The sequence below is a fragment of the Strix aluco genome, chromosome 7 (assembly GCF_031877795.1).
Source record: "Strix aluco isolate bStrAlu1 chromosome 7, bStrAlu1.hap1, whole genome shotgun sequence".
Classification (NCBI taxonomy): Eukaryota; Metazoa; Chordata; class Aves; order Strigiformes; family Strigidae; genus Strix; species Strix aluco.
Genome location: NC_133937.1, coordinates 1,673,966 through 1,696,945, shown reverse-complemented (window position 1 = coordinate 1,696,945; position 22,980 = coordinate 1,673,966). Strand labels below are relative to the sequence as shown.

Genomic DNA, 22,980 nt, shown 5'->3' with positions numbered 1-22,980 from the left:
TTAAAAGGTTATTGTGATGGAAAGTCTTTTTGGTTTTTTAGCTAATCTTTGTTGGGTGTTTCTGTTTTTCATGATGCTAAGTGTCATAATAGGGTGATCTGTACAATGTTATTCACTTTTATAACTGGATTGTAGTTCTTAAATATAAATTTAAGCCAACACCAGTTAGTAACTGTTCGTAGTTTTACTTTGCTGAGAGCCTTTGACAAATGAGATGTTCTTTTAGGCTGAACAAGACAACGGCCACCCTCTTCCTGCCTTTGCCAATCTGCATATTGAAGTCCTTGATGAGAACAATCAGAAGCCTTACTTCACAAGATCTATGTATGAGGGCTTCATCCTCGAATCCTCTCCAGTGGGAACAACCATCTCTGATAACCAGAATCTGACTTCCCCGCTACAAATCGTAGTGTTGGACAACGATGTGGAGGAGGTATGCTTCATTCTTCTATAGTGTCATACTGGTGTTTACATTTTTATTATTTGCAGAGTTCTTTCTTTTTTTTTTCTTTTAAAAAGATTTTTCTTTTAAAGAGATTTTTCTTTTTCTTTTAAAAACATTTTTCTTTTTCTTTTAAAAACATTTTTTTTTTTAATTGAGACAAAACTGTTTTGATCAATAAATAAAAAAATCTTAACGTCATTGTTACGGTTTCTTTTTTGTTTTCATTCTGAGTTCAGATAGATTTGAAAGTGCCTCTGAACAGAAAAACTAATCTGTATTTTACTCAGCTCTCCTTAAGATGGTGTTCTGTTAGAGAGGATGAATGCTTAGTGCAAAGAGGAAGAAAATGCGTTTTGTGAGAAGGATGAATCTGCCACACAGTGTGGGGAAATGGGAGAGAGAGCTCAAAGTGGAAGTAGTAGCTTGAGCAAACCAGGAAGAAGAATAAGAGTGCAGGAGGCTAAAAGTTCAATCCATTCTTTTCTCTGCCTGGATTTTGATATTAACATTACTCATAGTAAAAATTGGGCATCTTTAAACGAGCAATAACCAAGTAGTAACAATAACTTGCCTCTAGGGCTACTGTTTCTTCTGTTCTCACCAAGGGTATTGCTATTATGTGCTTTTTGATAATGTTTCTTTTTCCTGTAACTACTGTTGTCTCTCCAGTTGTACCCTTTATTCTTTTTTGTTTCTGTTCTTCTGTTCTCTTGCTATCTTCAGATACGTAAGGAAAGCTAAGCTGTAGGCATAGGTTTTTGTGGTAATATTTATAGTATATGCCAATATTCTTTAATAAAATTCTTAACCTCGTCTGAAAACAATCTGGTTTTGAAAGTTTCTCATTTGACATAGGAAAATTCATTATTTTTGAGAAACATTGTCACTGAAAGATGCTTTCCACAGCACTGTCTGTATGAGAGTGATTTACTGTCCTAAGTAGCTATTTTAAAGCCCAAACTCATGTAGAATATCTCCTTCCTATGCATTAAAATATCTCAGTCAATATACAGGCATCCATAAAAACTGGTTGGAAGGCAAGTGGGAAATGGCTGTTGGATCTGGCTTTCTTAGGGGCTGGATAAAAAGTATGGAATAAGTGCATGTGGCAATCATCAGTAGACATTGCTGATGATTCGTATTCCTTGTGAGATAATCTTGTTCAGCATTGGTTTTGTCAAAAGCAAACTAGTTTCCTTGTTTGATCAAATTAATGGGATCATGTAGGTTGGTTAATACAGGAATAAGAAAGGTGTGCAGGCATCAGGTAAGTGTTTATTTACCATACATTGTATGGTTGTGTTCTGTAACATCTATTTGTGTGATGTGTGCCTGAGCACAACAGAAATCAAATCGTATGAGTTGGTGTCCACAGTTCGAAGTCCTTTTCAAGCTACTAATTTGAGAGATTTTTCTCAGAAGGCTGCTTTTAGTTCTGTGATCTTTACGTGTATTAAACAAAAAAAAAACGGGGATATTTTTAGATGTTTTTAGCATAAACAAATTGTTATTTTGTTTTATCCACACCTTTGTGAAAGTACTAGTAAAACCCTCTGGTTCACATATGCCTAGGTGCATATCTGCTTGTTAGAGAAATCTGGAATTTTAGGGTACTATTTATGCCCACACATGTGACTGCATATTAGCCCTACAAAAATGGAAAGAGAGGCTATTAATCACCTGAAGAGTGGAAAACTGAAACCGAGCAAGTCTGTCTGTGAGACTGATAGACTTGCACATTAGATAGACATGGTCTGAAACTTAGAAAAGGGTTTTTGGCAAGCTTGGACAGCTTGTTGTGAACGGTTTCTGCTTGAGTTCCTACATGGCCAGTTTGGGCAACGGACAACTGAAAATAATTACAAAAATCTCACTGTTAATCCACAACATGGTGCTAGGGTTTCTCTATTTGCAAGTCCACTGATGTTCCCCTCAAGGCTTTGTAGCTGCAATGACCTAGGAAAATTCTACTGTGCATACAAAGCCCAGAGAGTTAAAAGAAGTCACACAGCAGGGCTGGTTGGAGAGGGGCTGAATCTGTTGTGCTTGAAATAATTCAAAACAACTGTTTTAATGGAAGAGAATTTAGTGTCCTAGTTCAGACACTCAAATTTAGGTGACAGTTTTTCATGCTGGTGGTTTTTTGGGGGCTCTCTCCTATTTCGTAGTAGATAACATTGTTACACTAAAGAAATGATAGAAAGACTTTGGACTTCGTTAACCTCCAGAGGTTTTTCAGGTTGTAGTTAATAGTGCTCTGATTAACCTTTCCCTGGCAGTTGCACAACTCTACCGACAAGGTGTCAAAGGCAGATTTGATAATACGAGGTTCTTTGAAGTAACTACATATTAGATCACATACGAGACTGAAAATTGAGATTACTTTGAATTCTTAAATCCTGAATTTGGGCTGACTCTTTGAACGAATCATGTAACTACCAGGTAGCACATATCTGTATACTCTCAAACTGAAAATATTTAATTTCAAAAACTTCTGCATGGAAGAGTAATTTGTTCCTTTAATATATATTAAACTACATCATGAAGTTTGTAAGGTAAGGCTGGTATTTATGTTCCCCACCAAAAGTGCTTTCTGTTACTGATTTTTGTCAGTCAAGTTCAATACGTCAAGTTTTGAGGGGTGCTCTGAAATTCATCACAAACAGTTTGACCGGAGGGCTCCACATGTTGTTGTGTGTTCTCTGTAGTACATCAGCCTGTTCCCATGAAGTCATCTCAATATCTGGATATTGAATAGAGTGGTTCATACTTGTGTTTGCCCACACTAGAAATTTCAACATAAGTGTGGCCGGAATATTTACAGTTTTAATAGCATCACTAATAATTTAAAAAATCTATCCAATCTGCAGCAGATATTTCAGTTGGGAGCACTAGCATAACTTAAATAATCTGCATACAAAGATGATGAAAAACAAGTTTATAATTCTGATTTAGGCAGCTGATTAGAAGTTGTTAAATATTTCTGTGTCTCAGTACAAATAGACCTGAAATTTCATATCCACAGGAAATGACCATTCAAGGGCCCAAAAATATCTCCTAGTGAACGTAACACTTGGTTGTTTTTCACCATGTTTTTATTTTCACTGGGTAACGAATAACAGGAGTTTGGTTAAGTTGGTGAAAATGAGACTGAGCCAAAAGTGTATTATTTTTGTTTAATATTGAAAAAGTGTAATATTTCAGTGTTGCATGATGTATAACCGCCAAGAATTTCTAGACTGGGAAATAATGTGACATAAAGACTCAATTTTGATACCCCACCCTATCCCTCCAAAGCGAGGACAAAATAATCAAAGATCTCTGGCCCTGCTGGGATGTAATGCCGTGTGCTGGGGGAGATGGGCTGCAGTGGAACCTGGCCAGTGTCCCTCATGTTCTGTCCTTCTCTGTGCTGCTAGAGTGACTCTGTCCCTGCAAGGCCACTTCCCTTAGGTATGGGGGGGTAAGGGCTGGCAGCACAGCCATCAGTGCTCATCGCCAAACCTGGGAGATACAGGGGGAGGGAAGGGCTGCTCTGTCTCAGCAGCCTGAACTGCTCAGGGAACCTGGTGCCTGATTCCGTGACTGTAACAGTCTTCTCTCTTGCAAGTTTTGTTGATGCTTAAGGCTGAGCAGATCTGATCCATCAGATCTGCCAGAGATCATAGAATCGTAGAATCATAGAATCATTCAAGTTGGACAGGCTGGAGCGATGGGCTGAGGCCAGCTGGAGGAGTTTCAATAAGGCCAAATGCCAGGTGTTGCACTTTGGCCACAACAACCCCCAGCAGCGCTACAGGCTTGGGGAGGAGTGGCTGGAGAGCTGCCAGTCAGAGAGGGACCTGGGGGTGTTGATTGACAGCTGGCTGAACAGGAGCCAGCAGTGTGCCCAGGTGGCCAAGAAGGCCAGTGGCATCCTGGCTTGTATCAGCAATAGCGTGGCCAGCAGGGACAGGGAAGGGATCTTACCCCTGTACTCGGCACTGGTGAGGCCACACCTCGATGACTGTGTTCAGTTTTGGGCCCCTCACTCCAAAAAGGCCATTGAATGACTCGAGCATGTCCAGAGAAGGGCAACGGAGCTGGTGCAGGGTCTGGAGCACAGGTCTGATGGGGAGCGGCTGAGGGAACTGGGGGGGTTTAGTGTGGAGAAGAGGAGGCTGAGGGGAGACCTCATCGCCCTCTACAACTCCCTGAAAGGAGGGTGCAGAGAGGGGGGATGAGTCTCTTCAACGAAGTAACAAGCAACAGGACAAGAGGTAATGGCCTCAAGTTGCATCAGGGAAGGTTTAGACTAGATATTAGGAAGCATTTTTTTGCAGAAGGGGTTGTTGGGCATTGGAATGGGCTGCCCAGGGAGGTGGTGGAGTCCCCATCCCTGGAGGTGTTCAAGAGTCGGGTTGACCCAGCACTGAGGGATCTGGTGTAGTTGGGAACTGTCAGTGCTGGGTTAACGGTTGGACTAGGTGATCTTCAAGGTCCTTTCCAACCTAGATGATTTTGTGATTCTGTGAAAAGACCCTTGGGATCATCGAGTCCAACCCTCAGCCCTACTCTACAAAGTTCTCCCCTACACCACATCCCCCAACAGCTCATCCAAATGACCCTTAAACACACCCAGGGATGGTGACTCCACCCCCTCCCTGGGCAGCCTATTCCACTCTCTGACCACTCTTTCTGTGAAAATTTTTCTCCTAATGTCCAGTCTGAACCTCCCCTGTTGCAGTTTAAAGCCGTTCCCCCTTGTTCTGTCACTAATCACCTGTGAGAAGAGACCAGCACCAACCTCTCCACAACGTCCTTTCAGGGAGCTGTAGAGAGTGATGAGGTCTCCCCTCAGCCTTCTCCTCCTCACACTAAACAGTCCCAGCTCCTTCAATGATGCGTCCTCTCTCTTTCTAGAATGCTGTAGACTTATCTCAGGACATACAGAGCTCTGCCTGCAGCTGTGGGGATGATGATCTGCCTCGTCCTCGCATGGAAGTTCTCTGTGCACTTCCCTTTGGTATCCCCTGACTCATGCCAGCACAGCTCTTTCCAATTTGATGAAATGCTGCAGGTTCAACATGGATGTGAGGGAGCAGAGAATCAGATTTAAGTGCCTGTGTGTTAGTACATGTGTCACTGATTTATGTAGTGTTTATAATCTATTGTGGGCATGAGACTTCCAGCAGAGTAAGGCTAGGAGTGCAGCAATTGCATATAACTCATACATAAAACAGCCAAACCAACTAAAATGACAGATACCTTCTCTCTAGGACTAGATGGTAGCTCAGGGTGGGTTAGTAAGCACAGGTAAAAATTATTAACTTTTGCAGGTCTTAATGTTCTGATGGCTTCATTGTATCTTAGTAAATTAATGTATTTAGTAAGTAGGGATTGCTGATGAGAAGTTGACATATATCCTCTCCGTGCTTGTGCATGTTAGTTTCCAATAGTGGCACTGGCTAAAAATGTATTCAGTCTTCTAATTGACAAGTCAGTTGAGATTATATTTCATACTAAAATAACTCCCTGTCCTCTGATAAATGCATGAAGAAAGCGGTCATCTTATCTGTGTATCTTAAGAAAAAACCAAACCACATTCTAAATTTAAACCCTGTGGGAATTATAGTAGAGTCCTGCTATAAATCTTCCAAAAAATAATTTATAGGTGTGACATTGCAAACAGACCTTTAACTAGAGCAGCACTGCCAAGTGCTGATATAATTAAGTTGTCTGTTTAAATGGCATAAATTAAATTAAGCCACACGAGTACCTTAAGACCTGAGTAAACCAAAGCTGAGATGAGGAGTTTAAACTGTATGCTCTGATAGATGTTTACATAAGGCTTCCCAAGCCACTTGCTTGCTTACTCTTTTGCTTCCATGGGAGAGTAATAATTTCTACTCTGGTGGTTAGGGTTGGTGAAAAAGCTGCACAGTAACTGCCTTACTGCCTTGAATGCCAAATCTTGTTGAATCTCTCTTAAAAAAAAAAAGGGAAAATTAACACCAGGATTTACCTTTCAAGTTGAAAGAAGATAATCAGCCATTCATACTATTCACTACCAAGGTGTTTACCAATACCACGTGCAGTGTCTTGATGAATAAACCCCGAGTGTAAGGTAATTTGTGCGTTGCTCATTAGAAGACAAAGTTGATGTCATGTTTGTAAGGTGTGTCAGCATGTGTTCAAAAGCATTTAACATGTCACAACATGCATTCAGAAAAGCACCCGTTGGGTAACCCTGATGCTTCTGTGGCTGCCTACAGCCCAGCGCAGCATCCCTGGGCAGTGGAGCGTGATGCAGGTCAGTTATTACCACAGGTTCCTCTCCAGATACTTTTCTACCAGACCAGTTTCTTGTTTTATGCTTCCATTGTCTATGAAGCTGAAGTCAAACTAAGTAGATGGGAGCTCAATACCCATGTTTCCAGAGAACTTGCGGGAAATTTTAAAGAATGATTATTTTACATAAAGGCATCTCAGTAGTAACCTGAGAGGACAGAACAAATAATGGATAAAATAACTTTTAAATGTAACTACAAATTCAGTTTATGGATATTCAATGATATATCCAAATAAGGAAAAATAATGAATTTTTTTATCCAGGAGTACTGAAGCATTTTAAATAATGAAGCATTTTTCTCTAATATTTGCCTGATTGCTTATATTTTTCGCTCTTATTGTTTGGACTTATTTTGCAGCCGGTATTCTCTTGAGAGGACTGTTCTCATAACACTGCTATCCCTGTATAGCACTTCTGTGACACTCTAATAGTCACATTACAAAATGAGAATTCAGGAAATATTCTTCCCAAATGTAGCAGCCCATTACTGTCATTATTGGAACAAACAAAAGGGAAAGGCAAAGCAAAAAGGCTACTTCTCTTTCTTTAGAATTTATAAAGATAGGTTTCTTCTTTGCTGAACCTTTCTGCTTAATAGGAAAAATAAAAATCTTAGTATTGTATCACTACCATAGCATTTTATTTCCACTTTTAGTTGTGTAGGATGAATATTTAATGTTTTGTGACTTCTGAAGTTATTATTTCTCTCTGAGTTCCTTGGAGTTCTCAAGGAATTTGTTTTTTATATATCTGCCCTGTTTTAAACAAAAGCTATTGCTAATTCGTGGAAACGCTGGAGATGCTGACATCTGTTTCTTGCTCTGTCCCAGGAGTGTCTTGTTTGTATGAGGAGCAGAAGATTATTTTTTCAAAACTTTTGTGTCAGCTTTTCATTTGGGGCATGGCCCTTTGCACCTCAACTTGAAAAAGTCTGAAAAGTGTTGTAGCACTTTTTAGTGCCTGACTTTATAGTCGTGCTTGTGCCTCAGCCCTTGCTTTGTGGAGGGACTGGAGAGATTTTGGTGGTAGTTGAAAGAATTCAGAATTAAAGCACTACTCAGCATCCATCCTGGTTCTCTTAGTCTTTTGTCATCTTTTCCTCCAAAGTGGAGATGACATAAATGGTGAAGAGCTTTTTCGGTATTATTTTAATTTGTACAATAAAATGTTATTTAAGCAAACTCACTTTAAAGAAAAAAATGTTTACAGAGAAAAAAATTATTCATAGGGTGTCCTGAGCAAAGCCTTCTTAGGCTGGTTTACCTCCCTCCATTTTTCAGTCGCTCAGAATTTAGGCTTGATATGTTCTCCTCGGGTTCTGTTGGTCCAAGCGGTTTTACAACTAAAGCCCTCACAAAGACTTTTCAGGAGGCTGTGCTTCAGGTTATTCTTCTGATATCTAATTATAGTGTTAAAGATGCAGGAAATTCACTCCAGATGCTGTGTCTTCCTTCTCTGTTCCACCCAAGCTATTGTGAACCTGGAGGACTGTGTCATCAGGCCCTGCAGAGCTCATCTGGCATAAGTTAGAGAAAAACAAGGTCAGTGCCAACACAGTCTGAGTGCCAACCCCTTGTCAGTGAGACTGAGAAGCTCACTTGCTTCACTTCTGCAAGACTGTAAATCTCAGATTTTTCCAATGAAAGACATGAGTGGAAGAGATTTTCTACTTTCACCAAGAAATGAGGAGGGCAAATGCTGGAAACATCTCTTCAATGAAACAACTCTCTTCTGTGGGCGTTTCAGTGCTAATCATCCTCCACATGAAGAATGTTGGAAAACCAAGATGTATCATTAAATTATCTTCGTCAATGCTACAGCTTTTTGGAGACAAGCCTGTGCTAGCAATCAGAAAGTCTGAGTATTTCTGATACTCTTGGAGCTTGTTCTGGCTACCCTGGAGAATTTAACAGTTAACTATATTCCCTCTAAAAAGTCCCTGGGGATGTTGAAACACATACAGAATATGTGTCATTGTCTGCTCGTTCTTGAGAGTATCATGTAGTTTTGGTTCAATCTTAGTAAATTGTAGAAAACTGTTGGCTTTAAGAAGAGCTTGTAAGCGCCTGTATGAGGAAAGGAGCAGCAGAAATGTATCGTTAACGTCCGTGCAGGCTTTCAAACTTCAGACCCAGGCTTTGTTTATTAAGAGTGCATTGGAGCACTTCCTGCATCTCATTTTATTGTATTTTTGTCTGTAACTGTTTTTTCCCCAAATGTACTGCTTTGGTGATGTCCATCAGTATCAGCTTTGTGTTTCTTTACTTATATTCATTTTGTATCACATGTTTTTCTTTGTAGCTTGCACCAGGTACCGTTCTGTAGGTATTGGGTATTGTTTGCAAAATTACTTTGTGTTTTAATTGTGTCACTTATTTATTTATTTAGTCCCCCTTGTCCTTCATTTTTCTCTACCCTGTTGGTGTTTGAGACTGAGACTGTCACTTGTTTTGTGAAGCCCGCAAAGAGCCCTTTAATCACATTGGACCAAATTAATTTAGGGCGTAATGTTGTACTGTGGTTATGCTGTGATTGCTTTATGTTCATTAAATAATTATATGTCTTTATAGAAATAGTGAGTATTAAAGAAAGTTGGGGTTTTTTTAAATTTAAAAAGTACCTACTAGTCAGTTTGGAGTATGTAAACCATACCAGGTTTGAACTGCGTGCTTGAAATGGTCCCTGCATGTTGCATGTATATCCTTTTGTGTGAATTCTGATAGTTTTCTGCTTAAAATTACATGCTAAACAATTTGTCAGAGACAAGTTAGTCTACATGACCCAGTAATGTAGTCAGAAATCACAATGCTTAAGTCCAGCCCTCAAAATAAAATAATAGTTTAAAAAAATAAAGTATGGAAAATAATGCTCCAGCGTAGATGGTTTGTTTCCCACAGCTGTGTTCTCTCACAGTATCTGCCACATAAAAAGTTCACAGTTAAGTCGAGCAGTCTTTCTTTCTGCATAAAATGTGATAAATGTGTAAAAGCACAACAATGCCGAGATTAAGGAAATAAATTGCTTTGTAGGTCAGACATGCATGGAAGGTATTACAAGTAGACATTGATTGCAGTAAAGACGATTTAACTTACACATTAAGATAAAATTTCTAATATGAGTATAGCTAAGGAATAGGATAGATTACTTCGGGAACATGTGGGATCTCCATCATTGGTTTGTCTCAAGAACAAATTAGGAAAAAAAATAGTTTATTAGTGTTCAAAATGGCATGACAAGCAAGAACTGTAACAACTAACCAGGGTTTTTGTAAATTAAATTTTTGACTGACTTTGTAGTATCTACACAGTGAACAATTATTGGCAATTACCTTCTGTAATTTTTCATGGAAGAAAGAGATTGCCGTTTGCATTGCTAGCTGTAAAATGAACTTTAATTTTACTGAGAGCTGGCATCGTTGCATCAAAGCTTTAGGCAATAGGAAACCACTCATTTAGAACACTTTGATATTTCTTTCACACAGCTTTCAGCAACTGAAATTGTTTCTTATTTAAATAGTATAATCTTAGCCCTCCAAAATGTGTGCTTGAGAGTATTTTGGATTGCTAAAATAAGTTTCTCTTTCTCCTTCTGTTGTACTAATCTGTCCTCGTAGTTGTTCATTATGACTCTTAGTGCATGTTAGAGTTAGCCCAAGTGTTCACGCCTGCTGTACTGTAGGGCTTGGTGAACTTTCCAGTGGTCTGTTTTCTTGTTTTACTTATACAGTAATGACAGGATAGGAGTTAACCTACTAGAAGTGTTTGGGTTCAGGTTGAGAAAATGTTCTGAGAAGGAGGACGTAATGCTACTTTTTGGATAATTTGTTGAAATCAGCTATTTCTGACTGCATTGTGTCTCCTACTCTGAATGGGGTGGGTTCTGTAGAATTATGTTGGAAAGTAGGTGATAAAAATAATTTTCAAGTTATGCCTGTGTGGCCACTGGATTTTCTGTTATGTTTTATTCATGGTAGTAGTCCTCTGATTCCTCATCTCCACATTATTTGGGGCAGTTTTTTACTGGACTCGTCTCCCAGACTTTTGTGTTTTGCCCGATCACATCTGCATTCCTCTTTTGTAACCTTGCTTCATATAACAGAAATAAACTAAATAACTAATGACCCAGAGTAGCACATTAAATCAGGTTAAATAACCAGATTACATACAAGGACACAGAAATGTTTATTGGAATACCGTAGGCAATAAAAGGTAATGTTGTTTTTTTTTTTTTTAAATTTAACTGTAATGTAGAGTGACCTTTGCAGTCTAATCAGTTTAATAACTCAATAGCATCTTTAAAGAGATGGGGGAAGATGTTGAGATGTTTCATCCTGGTCACAATTCATGTTTCTGTCATTTCAACAAAACAGACATCCCAGAAAAGTGCCCTAAATGATGGGGTTTTTCAGAACCACCAGGTAATACAGAGCTTAAACACCTTTTTGCCTGCCCTGCACTGGCATCCAGCAGACTGCAGGGTAAGGACTAAGGGTAGGATGTCCGTTTTGCAGCTTTATATCCATCCGCTAAATTCACACTGGAAAGAACTGGCTTGAGGTTCTGGACTTTACAGGGAATAGAGCAGATAAATTACACACAGTAATAAATTCTGATTCTGTCTGTGGCAGAAACATTCCTCCCCCTTTCTGTGAGCTGAGATTCCTTTTGTCCCCAAATAAATTTCAGTCTTTTTTCCCCAGGGAATGTTTCATTCTTCTTCCCCATACTCTTATAATCTGCCAACCACTCTAGGAGAGAGGATGGAAAAGGAAGCAACCCAACCAGTTGCTCAGGATATCTCATGATGCATTCATTGCCTTATCTTTGTGTTGTCGCATGGTTTTGCACGCAGCATTAGAACTGCTCGGTTCTTGCCCATTTCTACATGGCAACACTCTTGGTTCTTGCCCATTTATACATGGAGCCATCCAAACCAGAAATCTCTGTTCCCAGCAGGCTACCTAGGGAAGTCATGAGTAACAAATTCACCATGCCTTGACTTGCTTTTTATTTTCCCACTTTACCTTAAAATGTTACTTCCTATTGAAATTTATATCACAGTTGCTTTACTATGTTTTTTACCTGATCAGCTGAGAAATTCATAATTCCGTGTCAATATATCTTGATTCTTTTTGAGACATAAAGAGAATCTATGAAGAGCATTTATTTAGCAATATGCTTCAACACATATGATTATCTTTTTTCATTGCATCGACTCAACTGTTTTATTGTTGCAGTAATTAAGTTTTGTTTTGTTTTTAATATGGTTGAAAACAAATGATTGAATCTGGTTTCTTATATTGGTAATTATATTTGGCTTTAAAAATATTGTTTTAATGAAAAAAAAGCATCATTTAAAACTAGCAGATACAGGTATTTGTTTACCATTGGGTTTACTTATAAGTTAAAGTGTATTTTTAATACATTTTTCATCAAGAAGATTAGATTTTTAGATCAGCAGTGTTATTTTTTACATTTTGGTGGGGTTTTTTTACAGTTTTGTAGATTGTTGGTCGCAGCATTTGTAATTTCTGCTTATTTAGGTTTCAACTAAAACAAGCACTTGCGTTGAGTAATTGGAAACTTAAAGCTGTATATGAATTTATAATAAAATTATTTTTTTATAATATCGTTTAAAGACCAAGGATCCCCAACTCCATCTCTTTCTGAACGACTACAATACGTTTTTCACTGTGACTCCGAGTGGCATCACCCGTTACCTCACCCTGCTGCAGCCTGTTGACAGAGAAGTCCAACAGCTTTACACCTTCTCGGTAAGCTAAATGCGCTTGAAGGCACGTCAGGCATTGTTCAGTTGAAAAATTTTTAGTTATAACTTAATTGTAGATCATTAAAATGGCACAGAAGAACAGTGAAGGATGAACAGCCGCAATACTGGGGGTGAGGCTGGGGGGTGGGTGTTGGTAACTGGGGTAGTGTGATTTTCCGACACGCATGTGTTTGGTTTGATAGTAACATTTTTGATGCCCCTACCAGCATCGTCTCCATGGTCCCAGGCTTGTATCCTGCTCCTCACCACCCTCCCATGACACAGTCTGATCCTTCTTTTTTGTGCCCAGCATGGCCTTTGAGGCCACCTTGGCCTATTCTCTTCCCTGCCCTTGAGCTAGGAACATGGCACCTGTAATGGCCTTTCCACTTTGCTTTAGTACAACATAAAAAAGTAGGCTAACATAAAGCACAGCCAGCAGTATTTAAAAAAAGGGGGGAAAAAAAAAAGCATGAATGGATTTAATACTCCCTCAGGCATTTCCCAGTCTGTGAGTAAAAGCCTTAAAGCAATTTGCAAATGTGCTGTAGGGAAACCCTGTTCCTCTGCAGGGGTTACCAGTCAATGCCTCCATATTTTCTGTCCATTTAGCATTTGAAAGGAGAGCTCTGATTTCTTCTATGGAGTAAGAAGGCTTTGAGCTCTTTAAGCCCCACCTTAAAATGCTGTCTTTGATGTTTAAGATACCTATAGCAGCTCCTCTGTGTGGCCATGCCCAGGTGAGACTTGCAGTGTTAGACAGGTTTGTGACCTGTTGTGGCCAGGCCCTGCTCCTTGAGGCTCTGCCCTTGTCGCCACCCCCTCACATCCCAGCCCCAGCCCTGGGAAACAGTTATTGCCTCTCATTTGTCCTGCTGATCTGACACACTGTGTTTTAAAGGCATTGTTCCATTTTGCTTTTGCCCTGAGTCTTGCACACTGCAGGCTCAAGCTCAGCTGAAGCCTCCTATAATTGTAAATGCAGACAAAGATGAAAAACTGAATGCTTGTTTTTAGTTGTCATACTGTATTTTCTCATAGTTGGAACTGTATTAAGAACACACCATTAAAATATGTTCCTGTTCTGCTTTTTTTTTTTTTTTTTTACCCTGAAGATGACAGCTTCTGATGGTGTACAGGAGAGTGACCCAGTGACAGTCAATATCGTGGTGATTGATGCAAATGATAATTCCCCAACCTTCTCCAATATATCATACAATGTCAAGGTTTATACCGATATGGGGCCTGGGGAAGGCGTTATAAAGGTAATTTCAGGTCTTTTTATTAGCTTTTATTAGTTAACAAACTCTCTTTTTGTTAGCAGTAGATGGTCTTGTAAATACAAATTGGAAATGCACTGAAACAGCTAGAAATGAAGTTTGTGTATCTCCATCCACTTCATTAGTTACATAGCTATTAAAAAAGTTGCTAATGCTACATGATAGGCCTGTCTTAGATGTATAGCTGCAGTTCAGCTGTTTCATCTGAAGTTCTACAAAACCTTTTCATCTGAAAAATCTCAAAAGAAAAAGATATTCTCCTGTATTAGTGGGATATTGAAATAAAATATTTTGCAAGAACAGATAAACAGTTCAGTAGAACATAACCAGGAATGTTTTACCGTGTCATAAAGCCTTTTGGTTTTCACAGGAGCCTAATTCATTTGTTTGTAGAGCAAATGAGCAGTGAAAAATGTGCTGAACACAGAGAGAGAGAAGCAGTTTTAATTACAGTTAGCAAGCACTGATTTACGTTTCAGTGCAGACTGGAGGTAAGTCCTGGCTGCACTGAAGTTAATGTAAAAAGGCTGTTTTGGGTAGTAATTCTTCTAAGATCTTGGCCATGCTCCTGAGTGCTTCCAGTCTAGATGGATGAGAAGACAAGATGCTGTTAGTGGAGGCTGGCATTCAAGGATGGTAGAAGGCAGTGGGAGTATTGGAAAAAAAATAAATTCATCAGCTGACTTAAAATACCATTTTCTGAAATATAATCAGGAATTAAGCATTTGGAGGTAGCAGTGATGTAACAGTATTAGGAGAGAGTTCATTGTCTGTTCTGGCATATGCCCTACCTGAGCTGTACTGACTTGCTGCATTTGCTATCTCTGGATCTTCCTTACTGTTAATCTTGTCTTTTCATCTGTCCGGGCTACAAATGCTTAAAAGGATCAATGGTAGCCATGGGGACATTTTCAGCAAGATTTGAGTGAAAGATAAAAGTTTTAAACATAAGTAAGTTCTTTCAAGCTAGGCACAAGGCTGGTTCCGGGGTGGGGTTGGGGGAAGAGACCAAATACTCTTGTCCTGAATGAGCAAAAGGCAAGTGTTGCTCAGGAGCTGTGTGTAGGGTTTGATACATCTCATAAACACGTGGATTTTGCAAGTGCAATACATTCACTTGATATTTAAGATACAGAGATACATACAGTGCTGAAAAAATTTAAATCAAGGGTTTTTTCCTAAAGCATAAGCACTCTAGTCCAAAAAAAAAAAATCATTAGGGTTGTCACATGGCCTTTGTTGTGCAGGGCATCAGGCAAAGTAGTGTGCTACGGATTTAAAGTATCAGAGTATCCAAATGGTTTCCCTCTTAAAGATGTATGTGCCAGGAAACATGAGGCAGCTGTTGCTAAATGAGATTGCAATATGTGTGAGAAGAATGGTTTCAGTAACCAAAGTTGGCCTTAAGGATGCTCTGAGCTGCTCGAGTTCTGTTTATGATACTTGGGATGACATAGAAGAGCTACTGTGTTTTCCTAAAACAGCTTAAATGCTAAAGTACTTCTGTGTTCAAAGGGAATGTTCTCTTCGGAGGGTTTATACTTTCTGGCATTCCAACCGCAAATATTTTCAGATCCTGGAGGCGTGCAAAGAGCAGGAGTACAAATTCCTTAATAAATTGTTCCTTCTGGGAAAAAGCAAGAAGGTGGCTCTAGGATGCCATCTGCCTTAGCCTGTGCCACCAGAATTAGGTTAGCAGAGACACAAATTACTTCTCTGCCAGCAGGTTTGGTCTGAGAGACTATTGTGTTCCTGCTCCTCCACTGCCCATCGCAGCAGTTACCTTTTGCCTTCCCACACTGATGCTGTGTAACTGCTTGTGTAAAGAGCATTGATCAGATCACTGAAATTATGCAGATTAGAAATATTTCAGGGATAAAAAAGCATAAGGGCAGAAATGGTAAGAAGAAAAGTTTAAATGTAAATATTGTGCAGAGCATTTGAATTTAGCTAATGCCTGAAGTAGATCTGGAACAGGTCCCTTCTAGAATGACATAGATATTAGGAAGTATTTCTTGGATATCACGGATATCTAGACTAGATATTAGGAATTATTTCTTTGCAGAAGGGGTTGTTGGGCGTTGGAATGGGCTGCCCAGGGCAGGGGTGGAGTCCCCATCCCTGGAGGGGTTGAAGAGTCGGGTTGACCCAGCGCTGAGGGATCTGGTGGAGTTGGGAACGGTCAGTGTGAGGTTCATGGTTGGACTGGAGGATCTTCAAGGGCTTTTCCAACCTAGATGATTATGGGATTCTGTGACATGATGAAGTTGGCAATGAGTAGTGGGAAAATCAGGCCATAAACTTGCCTTTGCTAAAAATTAAAATTATTTTGGAAAACGTAAGAGTTCCAAGAGTGAGGGTTTTTTCCCTCCTCCACACTTCTGTCTGCAAGGTCAACATGGTTGCTTTAAGATTATGTGTTTATAATGTGGTCAGAGATAGAGGGTAAAAAATTCTGGTTGTTTTGGGAGAGAGGTTGTTTTTCAACTAATCTTACACTGCCAGATGACCTGAGTTTATAACCTAACTGACATAAAAAAACCCCTAAGAGTCATCTTAAGATTTCTGTGTACTGTGATAATGCCAGTAATAATGATTTCAGGCTGCTGAGGTATTTGGGAAGTTTCTTGCCTTGTTATTTTGGCTGGGCTGCAGACACCAAGTCTTTCATTCAGTGTTACAGGAGTGTGAGAAATGGGATTTGTCTTGTGGAGTTACGAGTTGTCACTGAGTCTGTAGTGCCATGAATACCCACAGGTTTCCTTAGGCAAGGGAGGTGAGTATGTGCAGCCTGATCACTGTTTTTTCCTGTTTTATAAATACCTTCTCAAAAGGAAAACAGCCCTTTTTTTTTTTTTTTTTTTTTTTTTGACTGCTAATACAGTGATTTTGATGATATACTTAGCTTATTCTCTGTATGTGGAACAAACTCATCTTGTAACCCTATCTCATCACTGGTTTAAGAATCATTTGAGATTCTCTGCTGTAAGATGGTGATCAGCTGTGATAGTTCCCAGAGGAAAATGGCCCAGGTCAGATATGATTAGTCTGTAAAAACCACTTTCTCTAATCAGAGAAAGTAGGTTAGAAAGAGAACACTGACCTCAGTGAATCTGTACAGTCTCATAATCATTTACACATAAGCACTGTCTTGCACTTAACTCCCTACTCAGACTTATTTTCAGAGATGATCAAGAAAGTTGCTTTTATGAAGCATGTCTGTTTCTACAAAAATGCAAATTTCTGGTTTAGCAGTGTAAACACTCTCATGTAGTTTCCACTTGACTTTTATTATCCTCAGGGTAATAAGGGATTAAAACTTTATTTTTTTTGTTGAGTGCAGTTGCGTGAAAATGTACAAATAACCCCAGTTGATACTTGCTTGTTGTCCCATTTTGTGGGAAATTATTTTGATTTTATACCTGGAAAAAAACCCAAGCATATTAGTTAATAGTTTAGATTGCTGTCTGGTACACTTTTTTTTTTTTTTAAAAAAAAAAGTAAATTAAAAAATCTTTACACTCTGCTTGAAAATGACCACAAATAGCAGGAAAAAAAATTCATTACAAGTGAAATTCAGGGGTGTATTCCCAATTTCCTCCCCCCCCCCGCGCCTCTGGCTGGTTAGAGCAAGGCATTTCCCTCCTTTCCCTGTTGCCTTTAAAAGAAGTGAGGAAAACAGTGGAAACAAATTTGTGTGCTACTGAGTTGCATTGGTTTCATCAGGGAGCCTGGTGGTGGTGGGTAATCTACCTTTTACCTTCCAGTTGTACGTTTTAGCTGCAGCTTTGCAGAGCTGCTTGTGTATTTTTCAGAAAGTTGGAGGGTATCGTGACAGGGGAGCTTGTTCCCTTTGGAGGAACGACCTCCCCCCATTTTCTGAGGATACAGAATGGAGCATGAATCTCTGCTCCCTGACTTCTTGGGCAGGGGCTATGACAGTGCCATTGGGGGGTTGAAAACAGAATTGGTTTGGGAAGCTTTTATTTCAGTTGTCTACTCTGAGTACTTGTGAGATTGTTGGAGGCCTTGGTTGAAGAGGGTATTTTCTCAGTTAAGTTTAAATATCTGTATATTCTGTCCCTTTCATCTTAAGAATTTATCTAATTTTTCCTTTTGCTTTTATAGGTATTTTATTGTGCTCCCTGAGAGACACAATAGCTGATTGAGAAATCTGTCATTTAAAACAGTTAGATGTGTGGTAAATAATAATTATCACTGGAAAGACTGATTAATATTAAACCTATTGAAGTACTTAATTTCATCTTGTTTATATTATTATAATTTTGCTATCCTGTTTTCCACTTTTCTATTTGTACTTTCTTCATGTGATTCAGATATCTAAACTAGTTACGCAGTGATGTTTGGAGTATGCAGCTGTAATTGCAATAATATTTCACATAAGTAATTTAAATCCACTCTGTTTCTTTAGACATCTCTCATTTCTATATGCAGCATAAACTATGGAGGGCAGAGAATATTGAGCAAGAAAATGGGAGTGCTGAGAAGGGACAGAGGATGGCAAAAAACATTATCCACCTAAATCTTTGTGTAAATTTGCCTGAAAGTCAAAGACTTCCTTGGCTCATGCAGAGATTTTGTGTTTGTTCTCTTTACAGAAAAACTTGGGAAATGGCCTTAAGAAATAAATGCTGAAACCAAAATAACCTGTTTTAATTTATTTGTGTATTTTAAGTTCTACCTCATTTCCTGTTGCAGAGGTATGACCCATGTTCAAGAGCTCTCTTATAAGAACAATTCAATAACTCCATGACTGAAAATGGAAAATAAGCTATGGAGTGGGTTAGTGTATTACCTGTTCACTTTGTGTGAGGTGAAACAATTCTGCCTAAGATGACCAGTGCAAGTTAATTTGGAGGTCCTGCTCCAGATCCTGGTTATGCAGAGCACTTAACTTCACACATCGCAGCATAAATGGCCATTGTGCTGAAGGCCAGAAATGAAAGCAAAAAGATAAAACATGGTAAAACTGCAGGCATTAAAGTTTCTGTCACTTATCTCTTGCTCACAGTAGAATTAGTCTTGAGCAGTAACAGTACTTTCAGTTGTACATGGAGACAAATTTTATTTAGAGACATTAAATAAATGCCTCCTCCGAGACTGTTTTGCCGTTACCTCAAATGCAGCTTCTCAGTACTGGATCACTTTGTCTCTTTTAAACAGTCTCTTTTCATTCCCTACACATGTGACTCAAGCCATCCTTGCATACAGACACACTAAATTATGTATTAGAGACATGTTTAGGTCTTTGCAGCTTGGCATATGCTCATGGTTTACAGCTCTTAAGCATGCATCTTGCTATAAAGCCACAGACAATTTAGAAGAAATCTTTGGAAAAGTCATCTCCAAACCACACTTAAAGTTTTATTTCCGTGGTTTTCAACCCTTTGCCTTCAGTCCATCAGCATATTCATTTCCATCTACAAAGTAAACATTATTAGCAGAAACAGAAGGCAAAACTGGGTGATATTTGCATTTCTCAGTAAATGTACCTGTACACTCAAGTAAAAATAATGGATAGAGACTTAATGTCTGAAGATATTGAAATAGTATTTTGACCTACTCTGTCGGTGTTACGTTTTGTTGGCTCAAGTTCAGGAATATCTCCATCACGATCCCGTTCACCACCCCTGACACACAGAACCTCATTACTGCTTTTCCTAGCGCAACTAAAGGCTGAACTGTACTGCTGAGCCCTAGAAGGATGAGGAGGGTTGCCATCTAATTTCTGACAGCTCAGTGTTTTTCGCTGGTGTGCTGCTCTGGAGAACAACCGTACTGTTTCCTTGATGCTGTTATACAATATAAATGTGCATTGAATGTGGCTCTGGAGCCTCGCGCTCGCCTAACCGGAACACTCATTCCAAGGACAGCTATTGGGAGGTGAACCAGGTTGACTCATGGTTTCTGCAGGAGTCCCTTTAGGTCAGTCTGAGTCAGACCAACTTTGCTGAACATTTAATTTGTTGAAAAACGTAGGGCTGCTGGAAAGGTTGGTAATCACTTTATCTGTTCAGGGCAAGGTCACTGAAAGTGTTGCAGAAAGGTTGCAGGTCAAATGTTGAAGCTCAGTTTCCTCCAAGTATAAAGTGAGTCTGAACAGAGCTTATATAGCGACCAAGAATGTGTCTCTGTAAGCTGTAAGGCCATCATTGTACACCTCCTTTTCCTTCCAAGAAAACCACTTCTTGTTGCAGCAGAATATGGACCTATTTTGCAAAACTTTCAGTACATTCTTTTAATACATTATATGAAGCTGATACTGCTGGATGCAAAAAGTTTCTTAGGAAAATAAAATAAATCTCGTTTTGTACTTCTTTCTGTATAATTTAGACCATGTTTCTCAAATCTTGTTAACTATGGAGCTCTATGGGTCTGGGACAGCTGCAGACGGAATTTATAGAATCATATATTATGGCAGCTGTTAAACTTTAATTCTATTTAATTCTGTTTTTTCTTCCTGCTTATGCCCCCAAAATGTTATTCAAATCACTTAGCTTTGCAAGCATTCAGTATTTGTAAGTTTAATTAACCTTATTAATCTATGTACTTGTGTAGTCGATTAATTTCCTTTTTAATGTCATCACAGTAAAAACTGGCCTTGCTCCAAATCCTGTCATTAAATACTTAGGACCCTGTATTTTGCATAAAGCCTTTATTTATCTTTTTGTGTGTGTTGCTTTTGAAGTTCAGTAGAGAAGGTTATTACAGTGCTTTTCTCAACTATGTCACTTGGTTTGATAGTTATTCTTTGCGAGGTTAATCAACACAGCCAGTTATGTATAGAAAATATAGAACGAGCGATTAAAGAAAGGGAATTTGGCAGGGATTTAGGCTCTAAACCCTAGGAGAGTGCAGAAAGTCAGTTTTATATGCTGAGTTTTGGTGTGCTGAGACTGACCATTGCAAGCTGATATATTGATATATCAAGACATCATATGGGTGGAATGCAAAGCACGTTCCAAAAGTGCAGTCTTCATAGGATGGCTCTTTCAGAATTTCAAAAGGAGATAGACATGTGCTCAAAAAAAAATAACATATGGATATTAACTTGTTTTTTAAACTTCTAAGAGGAGATGATCTCTGTTCCATGATTATTTTAAGGTATTTCAAGTGTTTATCCTGAGTTCAATATACAGTATGTCTCAAAATACTATAGGAGGATGAATTAAGGAGTTTTGCTCATTCTAGTGCAACAGTGATCGCTTTGTATTGTTGGAGGGAAGCATCTGTGAGAAAGAAATTCAAGTAAAATCAGTTTAGATAAAGTTAAATACTTCTCTGTTGGAAATTTGCTTTGGATCACTGTGCTGTGTGTGAAAGAAGCAGAATACGGATTACTTTGGGGAAAATTAACTAACATGCTTTCCAGTTAATGAATACTGCGTACAACCTATTCCATCTTAAAAACGTTGGTCCTCCATAAAGTGGCTCAGCCCCTAACAGCAGTAATAGCTTGCACTCCTAACAAACAAGGTAAACCCCACTTTTGTTAACACCCCTGGATCACTTATCTTTTAACATTTCAGTTAATCTCTTTTGTTTAAGCTTTTGTGGGCTTAGTTCTGGGTTTTGAGCAAGTTTTTGGATTTTTGCATGAAATTTCATATTTCACTGAGCCTATGTGTGTAAAGAATCGAGATTATCCTATAAAGCAGCTAGATCCCTGAGTTTTTCACATACTCCCCTTGGTGTTTAATGTTGTATTCAAATGTGATTAACTTGAATATTACAGCTTTGGGTTTGATTCTTCATCTCCCCTCTTTTTCTTGTTGCTAGGCTTGGTTTCTGCTCTTCCAGTTCTTTAGCTATCCCTGGGCAAAGGTGGCTTGAAAGTCGCGGGTAGTGCTTCGAAAGGCTGTGACCTGCTGAAGGTTGAGTGTGAGGCAGTGCTGATTAATAGATCACATTACATCCTAATGCAGCAGAGACTTCAATGAGTTCCTCTACCTGTCTGCAATTCTGTCAACATTGAGAGTGTCACAGGGATGAGAAAAGGGTGTCTGGCAGGCAGACATTTAGCCTGCTGTGTTGGCTGGCCCTGGCTGAGATAATGTCTGTTGATCCTGCCGTTGGCTTCGCAGTCATCGCTAAGGTTTTGCATCATCGTGTGTTACCCTTAAATCCTGGACTTGCAATCCTATGTGCAATGCTGCCCACTGGCATGAGGGTTTGTGTCAAGAAAACCAAAGCAGATAGGCCAGCAGAGACCTTTCAAGAAGCTACATGCCTATTCTTTTTATTTCATCCTCCCTTTAGGAGCCCTGCAGGGAATAATTTCTGAGGCTGCGATTTCTTATTGCTTTGTGCATCCCAGGGTGGCTCTGCTGCTGTACCCGCTGGTGCCCCTTGCCATTTCCCACCTCAAACTTCTCCGCTGCTCCTGGGAGCAGCAGGAGCCCGTTGTGCCATCATTCCCTGTCATTTCCACTTCACCACTGTTGGTACCGGGCAGCTGGGTGCACAGGCAGTGCTGCCACTGCTTGCTGTGGCCTCCTAGATGCTCAAGTACTGCTTATACTGCTTTATGTCATCCTGTGTGCTGTTTGAGGTAATATAGTCAAACAAAATTAAGAGCCAACTGAGAAACCAGTGTGTGTTAGCAAAATAACCCCTATGGGAAGAAGAAATTCACCTTAGAAAGTCCAGAGGTACAGGTGTAGTTTGATGGTACTTCGGTGATTCATCCCTAAATGTAAGAGAAATGCTGTCCTTCTTTTTGTTTTCTGAATATGGTGATAATTAAGATGCAGTTTTAATCACAGTAATACAAGTCAAGTGATAGGCACTGTGAGCAGTTTGCTCTGTGATTATACGTCGTGTGTAGAATAACGTGTTATTCTGTATGTGTGTAGAGGAAGAGAAGTGAAAGGGCTTACCTAGGACATGGGGCTGTCAACTGGCGTGGCTGAGGTGGGGATTCATATTTCTAACTGTGTTTGAAACCTCAGATTGCTAGTTCTTTGCTTTATGGCATAGCAGTCAAAGTCATTGGTACTCGACACTTGGCTAAAGGCAAACAAATATGATTAGTGAGCTATGTTTTCTGGTCATGTGTAAATGTTTGATTTAGCATGGCGCTCTACAGAAGTGGGATAAATCCTCCCAGAGGCGAGATAAGACACCCCCCCCCC

At 39.4% G+C, this 22,980-nt stretch overlaps 1 protein-coding gene across 1 annotated transcript in view; it reads left to right on the top strand.

The window, feature by feature from the left end:
- Positions 1-22,980, top strand: part of PCDH15 (protocadherin related 15) — a 459,942-nt gene that overhangs the window by 249,565 nt on the left and 187,397 nt on the right. Inside the window, exons 12-14 of the mRNA XM_074830171.1 lie at positions 227-433; positions 12,415-12,549; positions 13,661-13,810. Of these exons, the coding sequence (XP_074686272.1) occupies positions 227-433; positions 12,415-12,549; positions 13,661-13,810 (492 nt within the window). The remainder of the gene's footprint in view (positions 1-226; positions 434-12,414; positions 12,550-13,660; positions 13,811-22,980) is intronic.